The sequence below is a fragment of the Amphiura filiformis genome, chromosome 1 (assembly GCF_039555335.1).
Source record: "Amphiura filiformis chromosome 1, Afil_fr2py, whole genome shotgun sequence".
Lineage (NCBI taxonomy): Eukaryota > Metazoa > Echinodermata > Ophiuroidea > Amphilepidida > Amphiuridae > Amphiura > Amphiura filiformis.
The window spans coordinates 87,255,352-87,278,583 of NC_092628.1; the positions used below are offsets into that span (position 1 = coordinate 87,255,352).

Here is a 23,232-nt window from a genome sequence, read left to right on the forward strand (position 1 = left end):
AACACATCATCAAGATTCATATTGAACGATACAAAATATACAAAATGATGAATTATTCACAAATATTGATTTTGAAAATTATTCACAAACATTGATTTTGTTTAAATGATGCTGAGTATCATTTTATTATGTCATGTCCGTTTTTTTAGATACAAGATCTGAAATGTTACCATCATGGTTTATAAATGTACCAAATTAAGCCAAATTTATTTCACTAATGAGCACCGAAAATGCTCATGATTTACAATGTTTATCTAAATATGTTTTTTATGCAATGAAAATTAGATTTAATTAAATTATGTTATTGATGTTTTGTTTGTATTATGTACTAAATATATTGTATTGTGGGCCTGTGGCCTTGAATTACATGATAATAAATGAACTGAACTGAACTTAAATGATGCTGTATGTAGCCATCAAACAATATCAAAAAAATATAACATTTCAAACAATTGTTTACGTGTAGAAACAATTGATTAATTAAATAAAAGTGTTTGAGTTTATTGATTCGGACCAGCTGGGTTAACTAATTTGTTGCAATCGATACATTTTTGATACCAAGGTAGTATGGTACCACGGAGGTATCATAATCGTGGAGGCGCAATAGATTACATAACGCATTGTAACTTTGTGCCGATTTGATTATCCGCCAAGCTATTCATCGAGAGGTACCTTTTGTTCATGACAAAAGAGTTCCGCCATTCTAAATCGGTAACTAACCTGACAGCGTATTAACGCTTTACCAGGCAGGCTACTGTCATAAGTTAAGTGATCAAAAGAATGTCATGTGAAAGCGCCCACTTGAGTGAGAGGTACCTATTGTCCTGATTCAACCCAAGGGTGTGACTGAGTGTTCGCCAGCACAAAAAATCACACTTAACCGTCGAAGTACAATTATTTACGGCCCCTTTATTTAGGCGCCTCTCAGATGGTTATCTACAGTCTGTTGTATTCGGTTAAAGGAGTATTTCGTGATCCTAGCATCCTCTTTCTATGACATTTTTCAGTACATATCCACGAAAAAAGCCTATTCCCAAAATTTCAGTTGATTTCGATTTTGCGTTTGCGAGTTATGCATGATTATGTGTATTACACTGCTCCATAGACAATGCGTTGTAATTTCGTTCTGGTGCACCAGAACGAAATTCAAATTTCACGATATCTTTGCAAAACGAATTAATCTGCAAGAAATATTTTGTACATAAACATTATGTAGCCAGAGGTTTCCAGTGATACAAAAATCTCAACTTTTTTTTTTTGAGAAAAGTGGGGGGATGAGGCTGTGGATCACGAAATGCCCCTTTAAGAACCATCCTACAGAATACTTTTCCCGGGATTGACAAGAGGGTAATAGCTCTGTAGTTGGCTGGGTCCAGTTTACGCTTTGTCGCCCTTTTTGTATACAGGGGTTATTAGACCTTTACTCCAGTCTTCAGGGATTTTTCCTTCAACCCAGGCCGTGTTGATGATCTTCAACAACATTTGCTTCATCATGGGTCCTCCTGCTTTCAACACTTCTGCTGGCCTCTTCAACTTCATCTATTGAAAAGGGCACACTTGCTGTAGCAGTGTTGACAGGCTCCGGGATGGAGTTAAGTATATTACAATCCCTGGGGAATTCTGTATTCAGATGATTTAAAATGAAGTATTCCTCCCAGCATTTCATTACTTCCTCTGGGGCTGTTTTCAGTGAACCATGTTTGTCTTTGGCTGCAGTTTGATAAATATAAAGAAGAAAAAATGTTTCATACATTTTCATACGTTTTCAGTTTCTAAATGTGTTTTTATACATGTATTTAGAGACCTACAATACAAAAAGTGGAATTTTGAATTGGGTAAAACTTATCAATAGATTTCAAGTATATTTTGTTGATATTTATTCACCATTTGTAAATAGATTTCTGGAAAACTACTGGGTGAGGTCATAGGTCATGCAAAAAGCAATAAAGGATCATGATAGCTGTGGCCGAGTGACGGTTCCAGCTCCCCTGAAAACCGAGGCACGTGAGACCACCTAACTGATTCAAAAAAAGTTTGTCCAACAGCCCCCATGCTAGGCCTGGACCCCAGACTCCCTTGAAAGCCCCCCCCCCTGAAAAGCCCATACTCCAAGGCTGAACCCCCCGGTTGAACATTCACCCTATCTCACCCACGCATCAAACTTTGTTAATAGAAAGAAGTCAAACTAACAAAATATCTTGCTGGAAAGGTATTGTTACGCCCCGGGCAAACGTTAAGCATGGGTTCGACGTTCAGACATGGGGGGCTAACAATACCACCCCAGTGATATAGTTAGTTTTAGTTTTTAGTTATGTACTGCCTTAGTAGTATAATACTTTTTTTGGACAAAGTTTGGTGCATGAGTGAGATGGTGTGGATTAAACTGGGGGGGCTTTCAGGGCGGCCTGGGATCCAGACCCAGCATGGGGAGGGGGATTGCTGGTAAACTTTCTGAATTATTTAGATGGTCTAAGTTACTTAAACATGATGCAGTCATGTCTACAGTAGAATTCACCGCGACCTTTGCAGGACTTAAACCCCATTAAAAGCTATTAAACCAAGATAACACTCATTGAAAACAGCTCAACTGATTAAATCAGATCTTCTCTGGTTGTGCACATGTGTCTGTTTTATATGTGCGGTATCGCAATGAGCTGGTATTAAAAGCTTCAGTTGGGTAACCGATTATAAAGGAAACGCAAGGAAACAATGGTATGTGGACCTTTGTTCACGAAATGAGACAATGGTCTGCTTTTTGTTAACCAGCATTCTTGAAAATGAGCAACATAATGATTGTTGACTTAACACGGTTTGGAAATAATTTCTTCATATTTTTTGGTGTTATCTGTCGTTTACATATCCTTCGTAAAACACCAAAGTACGAATATTTCCAAACATCTAAATTAGCTAAAAATTTAGGACATGTTACAAAACTATATTTTCTAGAATTTTAGAAGAGTACTTTTAATATTGGCCGGTTATTTTTCACACAGCGACGTTAACATAGGCAATGTACTATTATATACCTATAACATACACTAAAACACCAAAGTACGCATATTTCCAAACATCTAAATTAGCTAAAATTGAGGACATGTTACAAAACTATATTTTCTAGAATTTTAGAAGAGTACTTTTAATATTGGCCGGTTATTTTTCACACAGCGACGTTAACTAGGCAAATCCCCATACTTCTAACGTACGCTATTTGTAGAGGTCACGCGCCAATGGTAAGAGCACTGTGTATTGTGTATAGGAAAACGGACAGTAACTGCAGTATGAGGGGTCGTCAAACCGTATGGGTGAAATGAGTTAAAATCTAAACCAATGAATCATTTAGTCACTTAATTTGTTATACTTTACAAATTGAATGTTATAAGTCACGAAAATATTTGTGAAATAAAGCAAATTAATGTTAAATGCTATTACTGTTCTTTTAGCATTCCAAATGTGATGATTGATTGATTTATTCGTAATTCCCGCCTTACAGTAAGCGCACCCCGGATAAACAGGGTAATGATAAAGTTCATAAAAGTACAATAATTAACATCAAAATTAACAAAGTTTACATACAATATCTATACTATAAAGTCAAAACAAAAGTTTTTCACAACAGCAGCCAGTGTGGTCTGTGGAGACGGGTGCACTGCGGAAAAGAACTGTTCGTCACTCACTACCAGTGGCGTAGATTTCTTTTTGACATTGGGGGGTGGGGTTGGAAAATAGTATAGTATAGCGATCCAGCACCTTTTGGCGACAGAATAAGTTTATGGTACAAATGCGCGCAAATGTTTGCCATTTTGAAGCTAAACTGATTAAATATTGTGCAAACGTGGAATAAATTCGCGCGTAGCACGAAAAAAAATTGCACTTTGGGGGCTAAAATAGTCAAATATGAGGTTAATTTGGTCAGAAACCCACATACAGACGCGACGTCAACATTGAGGGGATGATTGTATGGACCACTCCCCTGGCAAAATATTGCCCCCCCGGATCTATACGCCTATGCTCACTACATGGTCAAACAATGGATGTCCAGGATCCTTTTCACAAATTCAACACGGTTTAATCCAGGATTCAAATCCACCCACTGGTCAAACACTAGCTACACTACAAACTACAGGATCAAACGACGGATGGATCCGGGATCCTTTTTATATACAAATTCTATACAGATCGATCAAATTCTATAGATCGATCTTCAAAAGTCTTTCAAAGGATGAGAGTCATAATAACACCACTGTGAACAACAACAATTAAACTAGGTGAATTCATTAATTAATTAATTAACACAGTGTTAACAAACTAGTAGGTGATTTACAAAGTTAATAAAAAAAACCAGGGTGCTTTTTTTTTTCAAAAAAAGCAAAATCAACCGGAAGTCGGAAATATTGATTTTGAGATAATTTATAGCTAAACATATCAATTGCTCATATCTTTTGAACTGGCTGTCTAAATTCATGGGGTTTTAATATCAATGTCATTAATCAATGTCATATCTACTGCTAATATCAGGTAGTTTATCAAGGGAGGGCGAGTTAGCGCAGCGGTAGTTCCCTCGCTTTGCACCACTGAGGTCCCGGGTTCAAGCCCCGGCGCGGCCCAAGGACTAATGTGCACTTGGTTTATCCCGATCCATGCTCGCTCTCGCAGGTTTTCTCCGGGATCTCCGGTTTCCTCCTGCTTTCAAAAATCGGTGATTAGTTGTTTCGTTATCAAAAACTTCCTTCACCCAATGGAATTTGGGGAGCTGCAGAAAATGGGTGGATGTTACAATCTAAGTGCGGATAGGTTTGCGCCAGGTTCGGCTGCAACTAGCCTAGTTGATGCGATCTGATTGTGATGATTCACCACGCAGCGAAATTACAGCGCTTTGAATCCTCTGGAAAAAGCGCTATATAAATCCCGAAATTTATTATTTATTTATTTATTTTATTATGTCATATCTATACTGCTAAGCTAAGGGTAGTTCATCAATGTCACATCTACTGCTAATATCATGTAGTTTATCAATGCTGTATGACTGATATCATTAAGTAGTTTCAATATACCTATCGTACTGCTGATATATCAAGTAGTTCACCAATGCAATATCTACCCCTGAATCGCTGATATCATATCAGTTAGTTTATCAACTTGCATCTACTGCTGATAGTGATATCAAGTAGTTTATCAATGTCTTATCTACCGCTGATATCAAGTAGTTAATCAATGCTCAGTATGACTGCTATCAAGTATGTCTTATTTACTGCTGATATCAAGTAGTTTATCAATGTCTATCTACATCTGATATCAAGTAGTTAATCAATGCTATATCTACCGCTGATATCAAGCAGTTTAATCAATGCAATATCTACCGCTGATATATTTATATCAGGTAGTTTATCAATTCCCTATCTACTGCTGATCAAGTAGTTTATCAATGCCATATCTACGGCTGATATCAAGTAGTTCATCAATGTCATATCTACTCTGATATCACTGAGTGGTTCATCAATGTCATATCTATACTGCTAATATCAATGTCATACACTCATAGAAATTGTTCGTTGGCATTACTCAGTAACCCAGCAAACACAAAACGTTTTCGACATCATTCGCAAAAGGTTATAAAAGGTTGTCAGAAAACGTTTAAATGTCGGGTTATATAAAGGGTATATTAAGAGTATAAAACGTTTTCATAACCTTAAAAACATTTTTGATAATCTACTGCTCAGCAAACAAAAATGTTTTACAGAAAACGTTAAAATGTCGGGTTATATAAAGGGTATAAAAACGTTTTAATAACATTCCAAAAACATTCTTGAAAACTTGATACAAAACATTCTAAACAGAATGTTATTTTGTAGTTGAAAAAATATTTTGCGAAAAATGTTTGGCCAAAATATTTCCAATAACGTTTTAAAAACGTTTTCATGACCTTTATATAACCCGACATTTAAATGTTATTAAAAGGTTTTGAAAAAACATTTTAAGAACATTTCTGTGTTTGCTGGGTTCAAATATTTTAACATAATGTTATTTAAGTATTGACACAATATTTGGCAAAAATGTTTGCAAAAATAGTTTACAATAACATTTTTGAAAACATTTAAAAATATTGTTGTAGTGTGTTTTCATACAAAACGTTTTAAAACGTTATCATGACCTTTATATAACCCGACATTTTAATGTTATTAAAACGTTTTTACCTAAACCAAAAGCCAAAATATAACTTATTTAAAACGTTTTTAAAACGTTTTTGTGTTTGCTGGGAAGTTGATGTATTATAAAGTCGTTGCGTCAACTTTCCGAGTAATGCCAACGTGTACAATTTTGAGTAACGCTGACTCGATATCATTATGTTGGTCGCACTCATTTGCACTTACTTTATTGAGTTGTTACAACTCAGAAAATGAAACTAGGTTAGCATAATTTTCTAGAGGTGTGCTATACAAAATTTTGCACTGATTACAAAAATAAATATTTGAATACTGCTAATTGTGCAGAAAATGATCCAATTACGTGAATTTTAATTCACTTAAAAGTAACAAAGTACCAAATTGGAATAACTCAAAACAATAAGTACCAGTAACTTAATATGAGCGAGTTACATCAAATTACATGTTGAGTTACAATAACTCAACTAATTGGTTCTTTGAACCTTGTTTATTTTTCTAAGTTCCCTGAACTTGAATTCAGAAGTTGGCATTACTTAAAAAGTTGACGCCACGACTTACATCAACTTTTTAAGTAATGCCAACAAAGTTGATTAGTTGACGGAACTTTTGAGCTTTTTCAGCATTTTTAAGTTCGGATAACTAAAATGAATTTTGTTTTGGCAACTTTTACACTATTTTTGAGTTGTCCAAACTTACTCCTTTTGAATTGCGCCAACAAGGCGAACAAGTCATTTCTATGAGTGTATCTATTAGTTCATCATGTCATATCTACTGCTAATATCAGGTAGTACATCAATATCATATCTACTGCTAATATCAAGTAGTTCATCAATGTCATATCTACTGCTAATATCAGGTAGTTCATCAATGCCATATCTACTGCTAATATGCAGGTAGTTCATCGTAAATTATCAATGCCATAATTATCTACTGCTAATATCAAGCTTTATTGTTCACGGAGTGAACATTTCCCCCACTTGAACCCATATCCCATATGCACAGTTTATCCCTTATATACATAGGCCTACATGTGTCTTGATAGCCCATCAACCCCGTGGTTAAGAGGCTAGGAAATAATTCCTAATGTCTCATACCCAGGTTTGTACCCGGGGTTTGTATCCCTTTATCTAATCCTGCCCCACATGACAAGGACTTTTTAGCACATCTTATCTTGTATTGAGACAATGGCAACCAGGACTATTTTTTTGCCTTTTTTCTAAGCATGTTTACTATTGGATTGAGCCATCACATGATTATAATAGGCTTTTCTGATTGGTGGGTAAGGTCAATGCTATTGTTTATTTTGTGATAAGGCTGAGCATATTACTGCGTATCATAATTGGACCCCTAATAATTATTTGGCCAAGGTTGTTATCTGCATGGTAGGCCTATATTAATTGGATTTCAATAGGCCTGTGATAGTGAGTTTCTTGCTGGATGGAGAGTTACTAGATAAAAATTCCCTTTAAAAGGGAAAGCCAGCCTCAATGTAGAAGAGGTCTTGTAATTAGTTTTGGTCAATGTGAAAGGCATTTTTAGGATCACGCTTACATCCATGTTACATGACAGTCCACCAAACCATCAATGATGAGAACATGTACACTGAAACATCAGAAAACATTAATTCCTAATCTCATGTCAACTCTTTAATTCATTACTCCAAAATGTTCTGGTCTGTTTTTGTTTTGTTTTGTTTTTTTGTCTTTTCAGCTTTTTCCCCACGATATCTCAATTTCCAATTTTGTAATACCAGAACTTACGAACTCAATATCTTCGCTTAGGAATGTCCGATTTCACGGCTTTCGATATACCGCGTCACAAATACACTGCCGGTTTGAGTTAACTTACATGTACATTTTATTTTAAAATAACTTGACATTAATTCGCAATGTATAGTTTAAGCCTACTATATTATAATAGATAGTGGCCAGCACATTTATAAAGGACTGATTACTCACTATAATCTTCACTCTTAAACTGGGTTTTTCTGAATGTGCTGATCATGTTGATTGCTAGTCGGAAACTCCTGCGAAGCTATGGACATGGCATCTTACCTATTCCATTCTATAACAGTCTGCCTAGTGCCTTGTGTGTTTTCTCTTCAATCATTTTGTTGAATGTAATTTTATGAATCAAATAAAAAAGATAGAAAGTGACTTCACATAAGTTATGTGTCATTTTATTTATAATAAAGAAGTTATTAAGTTAATAAAGTAAGACAATTTATTTATCTATAAGTGCATAACAAATGAGTTACATTGTTGGGATTGTTCAATAGTATAGGCCTGCATGCATAAATTATGCCCATAGTATAGCTAGGCCCTGAAAACTTTATTTTGCATCGGATTTTTCCTGTTGAAAAGACAAAACTGATGTTTATGATAGCAACCATTTCATCAATAACATTTTGAGTCATTTTTATCCATAAAACGACACAGGATATGATAGATACCTACTTTCACATCAATATGGTCCATATGATCACAGATTGTTGAGAATCTGTGATATGATGAATTTAAGATTTTGATTCTATAGATCTGTTATCAACATGATATCACGTTGTTCAGTGGTCAAGGAGTAAGGACCCCCGGTCAAGGACACTGATATGACATCATAGGTGATGTAATTTTCTTCTGCTGACCATATGATGCTGTATATTAACTATTATTGTTACATTTAGGCCTATACCTAGAACTTTTAAAGTCATAATTAGTTCAAACATAACTTTGGTAATACTCACTCGTTTTCATTCGTTGAAACAGAAAAACATACTTACTTTTCCTTACAAATCGAATACTAACAATAATTTTAAAACACTCCACCTCAAAAAGTAAAATAAAATAATTCTTACCAATCCTACCAATAAAGTTAATCTCTTGATCATACAAACCCAATCTCAGAAATAGATACCAGCCCGCGTATGGGCTGGCGAAAATAAGCCCCAGAGTCAGGATGTAGGTATTATTATGCCTCAAATCACTAATTTATTGTAAGATCAGTGCAGAGTAGGTTAGATATGAAAATGGAAAGTTAGACTACAAAGTAGGCCTACTATACACCTGATCCGTGCCAAATCTATAGTAGGCCTATGTTTGTTTCATGGAGTGTATGTTTGTATGGGGGTGCGGTAGTAGCGTACATGTGTGTAGGGGTGTGTATACTAGAGTGAGAGTGTGATTGTATGAGGATGAATGCAGGGTTACTATTTTATTTATTAGGCCTATATATATTTTGTCTTTTAGTGAAATTAATTTTAGTTTTTAGTCTATGTACATTTATAATGCATTGTATTTTAAAATTAACTTGTGTAATTTGGGGGATGATGCTGTGGATCACGAAATGCCATTTTTATGTACAAGTTTAGATCATTGTGTGGCAGAATTTTTCCTGAATAATTTCTATATATAGCAACAACCGGATTCGGTCAAAAATACGGTATTTTTCATGTGATTTCTTTGTTACTATGTGAAATTGTGAATATGATTCAATTTGAACACAACCACAACCACACAGCGGCAACAACGTGACACCTGCAGTCAAGTCTATTTATTTTTCCAGGGATTTGAGGACAGTCTATGTATTTTGCCTGATTTGCCCATAATGCACCACAGAGTCCACAATGGCAAACATGGCGACGTTCAGAGGAATCTTCTGGTGAAGAGCTGAATGTGTCGAGTCATGAACTAGTTTCTTATCAAAAACCTATATTTCACTTTGAAATATTTCTGAAACTTTTCATATTATTTGTTTTACTACACACCTGCTAGAATTATGAGTGAGCTTACGCCAGACGAGGTTAGTTCTTGTGGAAAGGCTGCATTAATTTTAAGCTTTCTCATTTTATGAAAATATAAATTCGACTATTTACCGAAATTTATTTTGTGACTTATCTAGACTATGTGTTCAGGAACAAAGTTTGCTAATTTTTAAGATACTAACCATGCTAATATTTCACCGACGTGTTATTTGAGCAGTTCTTAGAGGCTAGACCAGTCAGTTATCATGTCTGACTGGTCGGGTCTTGACTTTGTTTACTTCCGAATTGCCGTGTTGCCATTTATTTACTCGAGAACTCTATCGTAAAAAAACTATTATTTTTTCCAGATTTCTTCCTTCCTTCCTTCCTTCCTTTAAGTGCACACTTAACACATTTGCTAGTCAGCCAAATTCGCCTAGCATGCCTAGCACTATACTGATACATATTAGCCCGAAACTAGTCCGAATAATCAGACCCAGAACAAAATATTAATTTCTGACATGATCCTGTTCTGGGTCTGAACTGTTTCCATATGAAATCCTGATGGCAAATTGGACAATAGAAGCACATGGTTCTACGTGACAGCTTTTTAATCCCTATTCATTTTACGTGAATCACGCTATTGTGGACCATCCTTCAGATACTTGAGTGTTTGGACAAGCTGAACGGTCTTTTGTCTACCTCTCTGTTTGTAAACAAACCAGGAGGTCGAAATCGTCCTCCTCGCCGAATACGAAAGGCAGCGTAATAGTACGGCACTGGCCCGAAACGAAACATCATGATTCATGGCCCTATACTATAGTATTATAGTAGACTGCTGCGGAACTCAGTCCTCAATGATAGTCAGTCATTTATCTTTTGGTCGTTATATGACTATCATTTGAGGGACTGAGTTGTTATAATATATCTTCCGAGGTGCAATTTCAGACAATAGCTGGGGATTAGTGGGGCAGAGGTTATCTATTGAATCCTTTCATGACCACTGAAGCATAGTCAAGTCTGCCAAGGACACTCCGCACAAATTGAAAGACCATCACAAAAGAATGCATGCATGTCAGGTCATCGACACCAATTTGGTGTTTGTTATGACACAAATTTTGTGTCTGTTATGCACCTCGAAATATGTACCTCCAAGTCTGTATCTACTATTATAGTTGTTCCTTCCTCACCATAGGGCCATGAATGCCGTACGTACGTAGAAACGGGCATCTATTTATAGGAAAAATTCAAAACACAGCGATGATAACACTACAATCACAAGTCTGGTCTTTTACATCCTCAAAGTCAAATGTGCTCAAAATTTACGAACATGCACCAATTATGTTTTGTTTAAGTCTCATCTTCACATGAGGAATGGTAGGAAGTGGTATTTATGAGAAAAAGTGATATTTTATGTGTACCCTGGACTCGGGAGTCTCAGACCTTCGTACGGAGAAGGACACTGGAAATCGTAGTGACGGAGGTGTGAGTACCTCGGGCTAAATACATATTTACATAGAAATTTAAAAGAACAGGCAGGTCAAGGAAACCTACATAAATACCAGATGACGTTGAGTATAGTCCCACCCCGCTTTTGGGTGAACATTTTTCAAAATTGGGGGTGGGACTATACTCAATTAAAAAAACAAACCTAAATGCTAGGATCATTCATGGTTGACCTAAAAATAAAAAAAATTCAAGATGTTTTGTATTTTTAATAATGAAAATTGATAATTTGTATTCATGTCATACTCTATTAACCCTAACACCAGTAAAAACCACAAAATACCAGGATGAAAAATTCATAACATGCATGCATCCCAGGGTCTGCGATGACGCAATCACCCGAAGTGTGATATGCTCACGGAATTGCTGGCCGGGCAGCAATAACCCGAGCAGCTACCGGTCCGCGATCGTTTGCTTGGCATGCGAGGGGTCAAAGGTTCGAATCCCGGGGGTGCCGTCGAAAAATTCTTCTTCTTCTTGAAAAATTTGGATCTTCTCTGACTTCCGATACCAAAAAGCATGGGTCAGTGTTAGGGGTAAAAAGATGTATTTTTCCAGATTAGAGTGTCCTCTACCCCTAACACCAGTAAAAACCACAAAATACCAGGATGAAAAATTCATAACATGCATGCATCCCAGGGTCTGCGATGACGCAATCACCCGAAGTGTGATATGCTCACGGAATTGCTGGCCGGGCAGCAATAACCCGAGCAGCTACCGGTCCGCGATCGTTCGCTTGGCATGCGAGGGGTCAAAGGTTCTAATCCCTGGGTTGCACAGTCAAAATTATTCTTCTTCTTGAAAAATTCGGATCTTCTCTGACTTCCGATACCAAAAAGCATGGGTCAGTGTTAGGGTTAATGATTTCAAAATGCATTGAAATTTTTTTTTTTTTTAATTTCTGAAATTTTTCGAAAACTTGGGGTGGGACTTTACTCGAAGGTGGGACTATACTCGCGTCAGTACGGTATGTTGTCTATACTTCACGTGACCCAAATATATGATTTTTTTATGGTGATGAGACATTCGCACATGGAATTTTAGAGGGATTTTGATAGCAGTTCCACATAGAAAAGCTGCTATCTTCATGAGACTAAGATCTAGAAACACCACCGAAATGCTGTTTTCTTTTTTAAAGCTGAATTTATACTCGATCGCTTTTGCAGAAAAGCGATTTTCACGCATGTTCAGTGTTTACTTACATTTCCAGAGCGTCAAGCCGATCGATTCGAATCGCCAAGGCAAAAACGATGTCGCTTTTGCAAGTTGAAGAAATCTCAACTTCCCTGCGATATCGCTTGACACGTGAATGCGTCAACCAATCATATACAACCATCTGAATCTATTATTAAATTGATAATTAATTGACCTTTCTTGATTAATTAATTTTTGGTGATGAATTAATTCAAAGCAATAATTATTGACAGCAACTGATGTTTTAAAAATGTATTTTGTGGCATTTAGAATATTTTAATTGTCGTCTGCAATCGCTATCGCCGTGATAATTATAAACGCAAAAGCGACGAGCGATGCATCGCAAAATTCGGCGATTACCCATCGCTTTTCAAAAGCGTTTTTAAACGTTTTTAAACGTTTTTGCAGACGATTAAAATCGCAATCGCTCGGCGATTGAGTATAAATTCAGCTTTAGCTGAATCTTTTTGATGAAAGTCGATATTTGACAAGATGTAACTTTGCTACGGAAAGTGCTATGACAAAACGGTTTTCAGTTTTGGCTTTCTTTACTCAAGGGCTTTAATTTATATAAAATAATGCAGTTTGATGACAAATTTGAATTCACCTGGCATACCTGAAATTTGCACTGCGGTTGCGGGCGTGTGCGGAAAAGAAATAATCACAACCAACAATGACCAATATTGCAGCGTGCTCTACATGTATGTACAATGTGCAAGTAAAAACTGATCCTGGAAAAGGTTCCTTTTATAAGCGTACTGCCAGCTGTCCAGCGTGTATTATGTTCCACAAGGTCCACATGGATGAGTACTAGAGGAGCTTTCTCAAATTACATCAGAATCGGTGAAGCATGACATCATGTAAGCAATGGAAATTTGGAAATGGCGATCACGGCAACTTTGGTCTGAAGATACTATTACTTCTCGATCAAGTGTCAGTGGTCATGGAAGGATTCAAAAGATAACCTCTGCCTTACTTGAGAACTCTAGCTTCAAATTAGCACACGATAGTTACGCATTCAGTCGATCTGCATCAACATTTTTTCCAACAGATGTTATTTCACTGTGAAAAAAAAGTACCTTGTTTTTGTTTAATTTTTAATTCCCTGTAACAATGAGGAATTGTCTTGTCTCTCCTTTGTATTAGTTGCACAAACCTCTTCAAAAGAGGTTGCAATTCAAGATCAGCTTGAGTTCTGAGTGCTGGCCACTATTTGTATAGAGCATTGTCTTGTTTATTGTCTTTGTACCTTGTTTTGCTGTACGGGTTTGTATTATTGCCAGAAAGAATAACAAAGCTAATCCACCATTGTTCAATTCAGGGGAGCTTTAAAACAAGATGGTTTGGTAACTTGTCCAATATGAGGTACAGGTACTTCCTTTTCACAGTGTTTATACTGTTAATGTTGAAATTTGGATGAAGTTATTTTGATAAGTTCATATTTTGAACTACCGGTATTCAAAATTTAGGTTTTTTACTTTTTTTGGCCCAGATAATTTTTGATATAAATCTGTTCATTGCTCAATTTTGTGCCGGTCAGAAGGATGGGACAAGACTAGCCCCTGGCAGTAAATTTTGCTGGCTATGTGCCAACTTTTCCCTTTCGATTTCACCATGCACTTCCTGTTGTTGTTTTGGCCCCACTCCACCCTGGTAGCCAGATGCTGTTAAAATGGGCCAATGAATATTTACTGATTCTGATTTATTCTGGATTAATTATGGAGTATTAATTACAATTTCAAGCATTGCATTACAATGTATTGTTATCCTACATGACGTAAAATATTCTGTTCCAACCACATTTGCATATATTTTTCAGATACGTCGGAGGCGATTAGCTCGTCTAGACAAAAGCCCTTCTCCAAACCCACTGACCACAACAGGTAATGAATCTGAGAAGGCTGGTGCAAGTAATTCTTCATCAGGATCCCCATCTTTAACAGTGCCATCCGCAAAGAGAACACTTGCAGAAAACATTGAAGAATCAAGTCAGCCTGAACCAGCAACAGCAACGCCTACACAAGAAATACAAGGCAAGTTTGTCACCAGCCTGTTGTTATACCGAGCAATGCTGTTTTAAGTTGAATTGTTTACTAGTGATAATCTTGTAAAATTAATGTACATGTAGGTTGCACAAAGATACTAGACACACAAACATAGCGGAGTTGGTACTCATTGGTTCTACCTCATTGAGTTTGCATTATTAAAACTACATCCTCTGCAATCAAACTTGAGCTCGCAGCAGTGCGCTATCCTGCAGGCCATAGGCGTAGATCCTGGGGGATAAATCCCCCAAATATTTTGCCAGGGGGATGGTCCATACAATCATCCCCCAATGTTGATGCCTGTATGTGGGTTTCTGACCAATTTAACCTCATATTTAGCCACTTTAGCCCCCAAAGCCCAAATTTTTTCATGCACACACAAATTTATTCCACTTTTGCACAATATTTCATTAGTTTAGCATCAAAATGGCAAAACAATTTCGTGTGAATTTGTACCATAAAAAGGTGCTGGATTCACTATATTTGAAGAAATTTTTTCCAACCACATCCCCCAATGTCAAAAAGAAATCTATGCCACTGCTGCAGGCTTGAGCAACACCTCAATTGCTAATGTATTTTTTATCAGAATTTGGAATTTAATCACTTTTGATTATGATGGCATAGCACAAACATCATTAAAAATATAAGCCTTGTTAAACCGATCATGTTATTGGAATGATTGAGTTGTTAAATTTATTCAATGTGTTTGCATTGCGTAGATGTTGCTGATGGAAGTCAAAGCCAGCCCAGTATGGAGGTTGAAAGTGGTGCCAGCCTGGACTCTGGCTATCCACAAAGTATGGAAATGGAATGTTGTGAACAGAGGTAAGTTTTCTCTTCTTATCCATCTATGTATATTTTGTCAATAATTGGAACAAGCGCTGCCATCAGGAGACTGCAAGGATGTCAATTAGGGATGGCTTCAACCCACCGCTTGAATGATTGGGTCTACTAGGGTGGGCAGTTGGGTTTGACTGATTGGGTCTACCAGGGTGACGCAGGTGTACGGGCAGGTGGGTTTGACTGATTGGGTCTACCAGGGTGACGCAGGTGTACGGGCAGTTGGGTTTGACTGATTGGGTCTACCAGGGTGACGCAGGTGTACGGGCAGTTGGGTTTGACTGATTGGGTCTACCAGGGTGATGCAGGTGTACGGGCAGTTGGGTTTGACTGATTGGGTCTACCAGGGTTGGTCTACCAGGGTGACGCAGGTGTATGGGCAGTTGGGCTTGACTGATTGGGTCTACCAGGGTGACGCAGGTGTACGGGCAGTTGGGTTTGACTGATTAGGTCTACCAGGGTGACGCAGGGTGTACGGGCAGGTGGGTTTGACTGATTAGGTCTACCAGGGTGACGCAGGTGTACGGGCAGTTGGGTTTGACTGATTGGGTCTACCAGGGTGATGCAGCTGTACGGGCAGTTGGGTTTTACTGATTTGGTCTACCAGTGTGACGCAGGTGTATGGGCAGTTGGGCTTGACTGATTGGGTCTACCAGGGTGACGCAGGTGTACGGGCAGGTGGGTTTGACTGATTGGGTCTACCAGGGTGACGCAGGTGTACGGGCAGTTGGGCTTGACTGATTGGGTCTATCAGGGTGACGCAGGTGTACAGCAGTTGGGCTTGACTGATTGGGTCTACCAGGGTGACGCAGGGGTACGGGCAGTTGGGTTAAACCAACCCACCGCTTGACTGGATGGGTCTATCAGGGTGACGCAGGTGTACGGGCAGTTGGGCTTGACTGATTGGGTCTACCAGGGTGACGCAGGGGTACGGGCAGTTGGGTTAAACCATCCCACCGCTTGACTGGATGGGTCTATCAGGGTGACGCAGGTGTACGGGCAGTTGGGCTTGACTGATTGGGTCTACCAGGGTGACGAAGGGGTACAGGCAGTTGGGTTAAACCAACCCACCGCTTGACTGGATGGGTCTACCAGGGTGACGCAGGTGTACGGGCAGTTGACTGATGGGTCTACCAGGGTGACGCAGGTGTACAGGTAGTTGGGTTTTGAAGCCATCTCTGTATACTAGAAGATGCTTTTGTGTCAAACAAGGGTCAATACCAGGATCCTTGAAACTTGTTCAGGAAATAAAATCTTCCAGGCTGTTACTTTCCATTGAAAAGTTGATGATCAAAGAATTATGATGATCAAGATATTATAATGTGTGTAAATAATATATGTTTATGATTTTGCCTTGATTGTCATGGCATTCTCAACAGTCTGGCAGTCAAGGAAGGGCCAAAAAGGAAGGCAAGACTTTCAAATGTGATGTACATCTAGTGTATACAGTCAATGTCTGTCAAGGATATTCAAGGGTATTGGACATACCGTATATTGTCAGTAATAAAACCTCCATTCCAATAAATGTCCACCATAATTCTTTCCATGAAAAAATTAACCAAGATGGAAGACATTTCCCATGCTATTATACCATGTTGATGTCAAAATGACATTGAAAAAACCTATATTGTACATAAACTTTTTGGTTCATCCAAATCATGTATGTAAACTTTGATTCATTACCAAATTATAGCCAAACTTTCATTTTTGAATTAAGTAAACTATATTTTTGTTGTGATAATCACTACAAAAGTGAGTGATGTTGTTTACATCAGCCGCCATTTAACCCAGAAGCAAGTTACCAATACCAGCAACTGTTACACAAGGGTCATATCTTAAAATCCTCTCCATGTCAGTAACCAAGCAGTTGTCCAACTGACACAACAGTAAAATGCACTGACACGGAACAGCTTCCGGGACCACATTCACAGGCGAATAATTGGAACCCAACAAAAGAAGTCTGTTAGGCTGTGAATTTTGGTCCAGGAAGGTGTTCAATGTCAGTGCATTTTGCTGTTGTGTTAGTTGGACAACTTATTGGTTATTGACATTGATCAGTAGAGTATTGAAGTAATCTTGTGTGCAATTTTTGTTCATTTTTATGGAGAGGATTTTAAGATATGATCTTGTGAAAAATTATAAGTTTCTTTTTGAGGCCAGTTTAGTATCTTAGAAAACTGGTGTTTGAAAGAGTTGGCTGTCTGGTTGCATAAATGGAATATATAAAAAGGGGTATGGGTTAACTTGGTCATCTGTCACAAATATTCTGGTTTTTTTTATGTAGCACACTAACCCAGATGGATGTTGACTCTGGAATTGAGAACCCAGAGGTTGAAGACCCTGAGCAAAGAGTAAAAGGACAGGTTGCTCAAAAGGTAATGGTGAATTTAAGTACTTGACTTAACTAGATAGAAATTTCCACATAGTACAATGCCCCTCCTCCATTTCTGCATTTCAACTTATAATTGTCCCCATGTTGTTTACTTGGTGCCTTGTGATGTGCATGTTAATTTGTATTAGTGAGGCAAATGAGCAGATTTAGGCCAATATTTCATTTATGCACTCCATTATTCTAATACCAATCAAGAATTTTAGCTGGATCTGAGAATCATTTTGATTTTGTCTTCAACACCTCACAAAACTCTTCATGGATATTAAAGACCTTACCCAATTGTAAAAATCAGTAAAAAGAGTTTGGGAATACTTTATTTTCTATTTTTTAGAGGTTCAGTGGAACATATCTTAAATCTGGCTCTGCTGACATTACAGCCTATTTTGTTGTGGATGGTTATATATTTGATATTAATTAAAGCTTTATAGGTACTACACCCTGCCCAATTTTGTGCCTATTTTTGCATTTTCTCAAAAATTATAGCGCTTTGAGGGACAAGTAAGATATGTATATTATAGGGGCAGGACAACAACTACTGCACTGGAAGTTTTATTTCAGCACAGACAACAGTTGTGGAGTTACAGTCAAAAATGAGGAAAACCAATATTTGATCAATAAATCAATAACTACTTGCTTTGAGTTGCTGAATTTTCAGTGCAGTAGTTGTAGTCCTTGCCCCTATAATGTGTATATCTTACTTGTCACCAATGTGCTATAATTTTTGAGAAAAATGCCAAAATAGGCACAAAATTGACCAGGGGTGTAGTACCCCCTTAATCAGTTGTAATTATGGTATGATACGATAATTTTTTTCTATTTAATTCTTATCAGGATATGGTAGCTTGTTGTTAGTTATTCATTGAACTAATAATTATGTTTTATTGTTAAATGATTAGTGAAAAAATGAATGAATAAATGAATATGATTTATTTCTGTGGGTCACACAATCGATATTAAATAAAACTCACAATCAGTTGTAATAATGATATGACGGTTTTCTATTACAGGAATTCTGTGGTATAAGCGAAGATCAACTCTTACACGCTGCAAGTAGCATCTTTCATGTGTCATGGAAGGAACAAGGTAGCGGTGTAGTGTATCTGACTGGTCTTGCAGCAGAGTTTGGTGAAGAACCAGAAGAAGGTAAGCAAGTACACTTTTGGCGTCATAATTGTACAGGTATACGCTGTGATTACAAATGTAGCAGGTTGGATATCATTGCTGCCTTAAAAGTATTGTCGACAACAGCCCTACTCATAACTGCTAAATTGTTGGTCTGAAGTATATAAAATTCTAAATATTTAGAATGACAAAGAATTGATAAATCCATCTGTTTTGGAGACAATCCTCAAAACAGGTTTTTGACCCAAATTTTGAGTAAAACAAAAATAATTTTTAAAAAATAAACTTTTTAATTTTTTTTTGAATTCTGACTAACTTAGAGAAATTTTCACCAAAAATTGTTGAAAAATGTTAATTTTTGCTCAAAAATGTTTAAAAAAAGCCTGATTTTAACGAAGTTGATTTTTAATCAAAATTAAAAAAAAAATTAAAAAACATGTTCTAGATATGTATATCTAGTTTCTAAAAATTAATAAAAAACAAGAACTTTTTTGTTACGTTTTCTCTCAAACTGAGCATTTTTGCCCAAATTTGACCTGACAGATGGATTTGTCAAGTCTTTGCCATTCTAAATATATGTCTACTTTTGGACTAGGGTTTCTGAATTTCAATGTTAGCAAGCCTGCATATGTGCTACTTAGTGTGTGTACTGAGCAATCTAGTCTAGTAATTAATGGTGTTGGCATTGTTTTGTTTTATTCTTCTAGTGTTTTGCAACCTTGAGGACTTAGTAAATCAGATAATCATGGAGGTATTAATACAACACTCGACCAGTGGCAACCCATTTGCTGTATTACCAGCATCACCTAAACCAGGCACAAATCCTACAGAAGCAGGAGCAGCAGTAGGAGCAGCAGCAGCTGCAAGGTAATTACAGCTTCACATGCATTAGGCTGGGCAAAAATATGTCTATTTTTGGCTGCCTGGCCAACTCAAACTACCTGACTCTGACAATTTTAAGAGTTTGCTGCATTGAAATACTTGTCAGCTTACTTCTGATTGTCCCGACACACCTTAAGTTCAGACCGTAACTGAAAAAAAGCAAGAGCTTTAAATTGCTTAAAATATACCTTTGATGTTGGTTTCCATTTGAAATTATGAAAGGTATACGGACTGTAGGATTTTAGATTAATATTATTAAGGTTAGTGTTGGGTATAAGATTAGGATTATAGCTGTTACTGATTAAGGTTAGGGTTTATGCAATTAAGTAAAATCATCTCATAAATAGTTCATTTAATTCTGTAATTAATCCTCATCATTTTCAGTCCCTCATCAAGTGGGAAAAGTAAGGTGGCATCGACCTCACTCAACATGTTGGATGCTTCCAGTGTGGAAGGAGAGATGTTCAAATATCTTATGGAGTGTTATGAAAGAATAGGACAGGAAGAACGCAGTGCACCAAAGGTAAGATGGCATTCTGGCTGGAAGTCCCATATGATATTTGCACTTTGGATGGAAAAAATGTGAGAATTGATGATAGCTTATGAATGGACATCATGAATGGACATCATGAATGGTTATAATCAATTTGTTGCATCTACCTTTCACAGCTTCTCTGCAAACTTCATCGTGCATATGAAGCACTTGAGCAATTTTGAGAATACATCAAAAAATCATCAAAAAAATAAAATCACTGATATAAGGGGGTTTTCAACAAAAGCAGTTTTTGGCAGGATGCTCATCCTACGCAAGCATCCCGTCAAAACCTGCTTTTGTTGCAAACCCCCATATATCAGTACTTTTTTGATGATATTTTATGTTCCCTCAAAAGTTGCTCGAGTGGATGTAAGGGGTTTTGCAACAAAGCTCTTCATATGCAGTGGGATGTGAACGTTGACAGATGTGTCCCTCTGCATTTAAACTGAATTAATAGAAGGATGTTTAGGAATAAAATAATGTACTCAAAGAGAACTGACCTGCATTTTTTTTTCCATTTTACAGCGTTATAGTCAGCCACCCATGTGTGATCTGCTATCGACAGCTCGTAGCCAATGTGTTAGCCATGCTTCATTAGTATTACAAGGAGCCTTCACACAACACAGGTATGTAATGTTTATGATGTAATTTATGTCCACCTTTGAGACAATTTTTCTCATGTTCACTTCTTGCCTGAAGTTGGCAAATCCACCAAGTACTCGTTTGTCATACGTAATATGCACACATCTATTCTGAGATATAACACGGCTCTGATACAAGGCTACTCTAGGCAATGCGGATCACAGAAATACACATTGATGTACTTTAATTTAATGAGGATATTGCCTCCTGTGTAGGGTCTCCCTATATGTAGTGATTCACCATGACTGTGGCCTGCTTGTGATCACATGACATTATTTCTGAGAAATTCTATTATTTCTATTGCAGTCCATGCAGTAATAGATCGCTACTGTTAGCACCCATTATATCTCACACAATGCCACGAGGGTTTCTCCAGGAACTAGTGTGCGTGTCTTACAGGGATCCTGAGGCATTTGCGATGGTAAGTTGTACACTTTATTAATCACTTTCTGTTCCCATCAAACACTTAAGGGATCTAAAATGAGCGTTTATTGTGTTTCGACAGTATTTTTTGTGGGGCATGAGAGCACCTCAGACCTATCGAATTGCATTCTGAATACTAAGCATGTCTTTCTGCTATCAAATAATTTTCATTTTTTGAAAATCACAATATAATACAAATTTTATGACAAATTATAAAAATTTGATATTTTTCAAATTTTTGATATATAACAGTCCTCGAAGTAAATTATATAAATCTAATGATATATTCTTAAAGTGTATGTAGCAGGGAGGAAAAGCCGACGGTCAATTGAAAATTTTGACCTTTCATATTAAAGATATGGATTTTTATCAAAAAAAGACCTAATTTTTTTTTGGTGTTTTGGGAAAAATCCATATCTTCAATAATGAAAGGTCAAAATTTTCAATTGATCGTCGGTTTTCATCCCACCTACATACACTTTAAGTATAAATCATCAGATTTATAAAGTTTACTTCAAGTACTGTTAAATATCAAAAATATCAATTTTAATGATTTGCCATAAAATGTGTATTAAATTGCGTAATTTCAAAAATCAAAATTATTTGATATCAGAATGACATTCTTCGTATTCAGAATGCAATTCGATATGTCTGATGTGCTCTAATGTCCCAAAATATATACTGTCCAAACGTTCATACCCCAGCCCTTAACGTGTATAAAATTATATAATTCAATTATTTTTACCTGATGACCACTTTTTTCAAAATGTTATATCAAATGACCCCTTTAAAAAATTTTCATACCCAATGACATCCTTAATTATTTTGTTATCCCTTTTTAAAACAACATTTTGTACCGATAGGCCTCTACTTCCTGACGTTGGTAGGCACATACCTGTCACCTCTAAAGTTTAAGTGTCCCCATGTGGGATTTTTTTTGTATTTGATTGGAATGTTGTAGTGTTCTCTTTGGTTATGATTGGGTTGACTTCGCTGGTAATAATGCTTTAATATGGAACTGTGGGAGTTTATATTCTCCATTAGTTCACAATGATGTACTATTGGTGAATGTGGTCCAAGAGACTTCACTTTGAATCACTCATATTTTTGTTTTTATTTTCAGATATTTAATCCTTTAATCATGAGTCTGGTGCAAACCGTACAGAGAAGTACCATAGATTTACAGAATGTTGAAAGTGCTGAAGTACCATTAATGGTAGGTAGATCCCTTATTTTCATACCTATGATGTCAAACATGTTTGAAATGTAATCTTGATTCCAACAGGCTCATGGCATTCTGTAAAAACTGCCTGTAGAGCCTTTTTGACGCATTATTTCTCTACCGGGCAAGCCTATGTAATTACCGGTAAACTAAAATTCACCTCTCGTTTTAACTCCTTCTCATACTGCCAAATTACTCAACTGGACGATGCATGTATCTTTCATCTTTCATTTAATGTAGAAACAGCAACACAAAGTCTCAGGATTCAGTATTTGTAGCTATTTGTAGGCAATTTGTAGGTTAAAACTTAGTAAGAGATCCAGGTAAATACAGCTTGCTCCAATTCACGAGTGGCCAATCAATCGATCTTGTATTGATCTATCAAATATGCAAATGAGCCTAAATTAGGGGCGCACAACCAGAAATTGGCACCAACATCCCGGCCCTCAATTGCCATTAGTGTGAACATGGCAATTCCTGATAAAATTGCAAGCAATTGGGTGCCAACTTTCCTTGACACATGTCCAAACAT

At 37.0% G+C, this 23,232-nt stretch overlaps 1 protein-coding gene across 1 annotated transcript in view; it reads left to right on the forward strand.

The window, feature by feature from the left end:
• Positions 1-9,777: 9,777 nt before the first annotated feature.
• Positions 9,778-23,232, forward strand: part of LOC140155986 (ubiquitin conjugation factor E4 B-like) — a 42,688-nt gene continuing 29,233 nt past the window's right edge. Inside the window, exons 1-10 of the mRNA XM_072179040.1 lie at positions 9,778-9,956; positions 14,417-14,630; positions 15,362-15,467; positions 17,767-17,857; positions 18,882-19,017; positions 19,704-19,863; positions 20,263-20,401; positions 20,939-21,039; positions 21,362-21,476; positions 22,602-22,694. Of these exons, the coding sequence (XP_072035141.1) occupies positions 9,933-9,956; positions 14,417-14,630; positions 15,362-15,467; positions 17,767-17,857; positions 18,882-19,017; positions 19,704-19,863; positions 20,263-20,401; positions 20,939-21,039; positions 21,362-21,476; positions 22,602-22,694 (1,179 nt within the window). The 5' untranslated portion in view covers positions 9,778-9,932. The remainder of the gene's footprint in view (positions 9,957-14,416; positions 14,631-15,361; positions 15,468-17,766; positions 17,858-18,881; positions 19,018-19,703; positions 19,864-20,262; positions 20,402-20,938; positions 21,040-21,361; positions 21,477-22,601; positions 22,695-23,232) is intronic.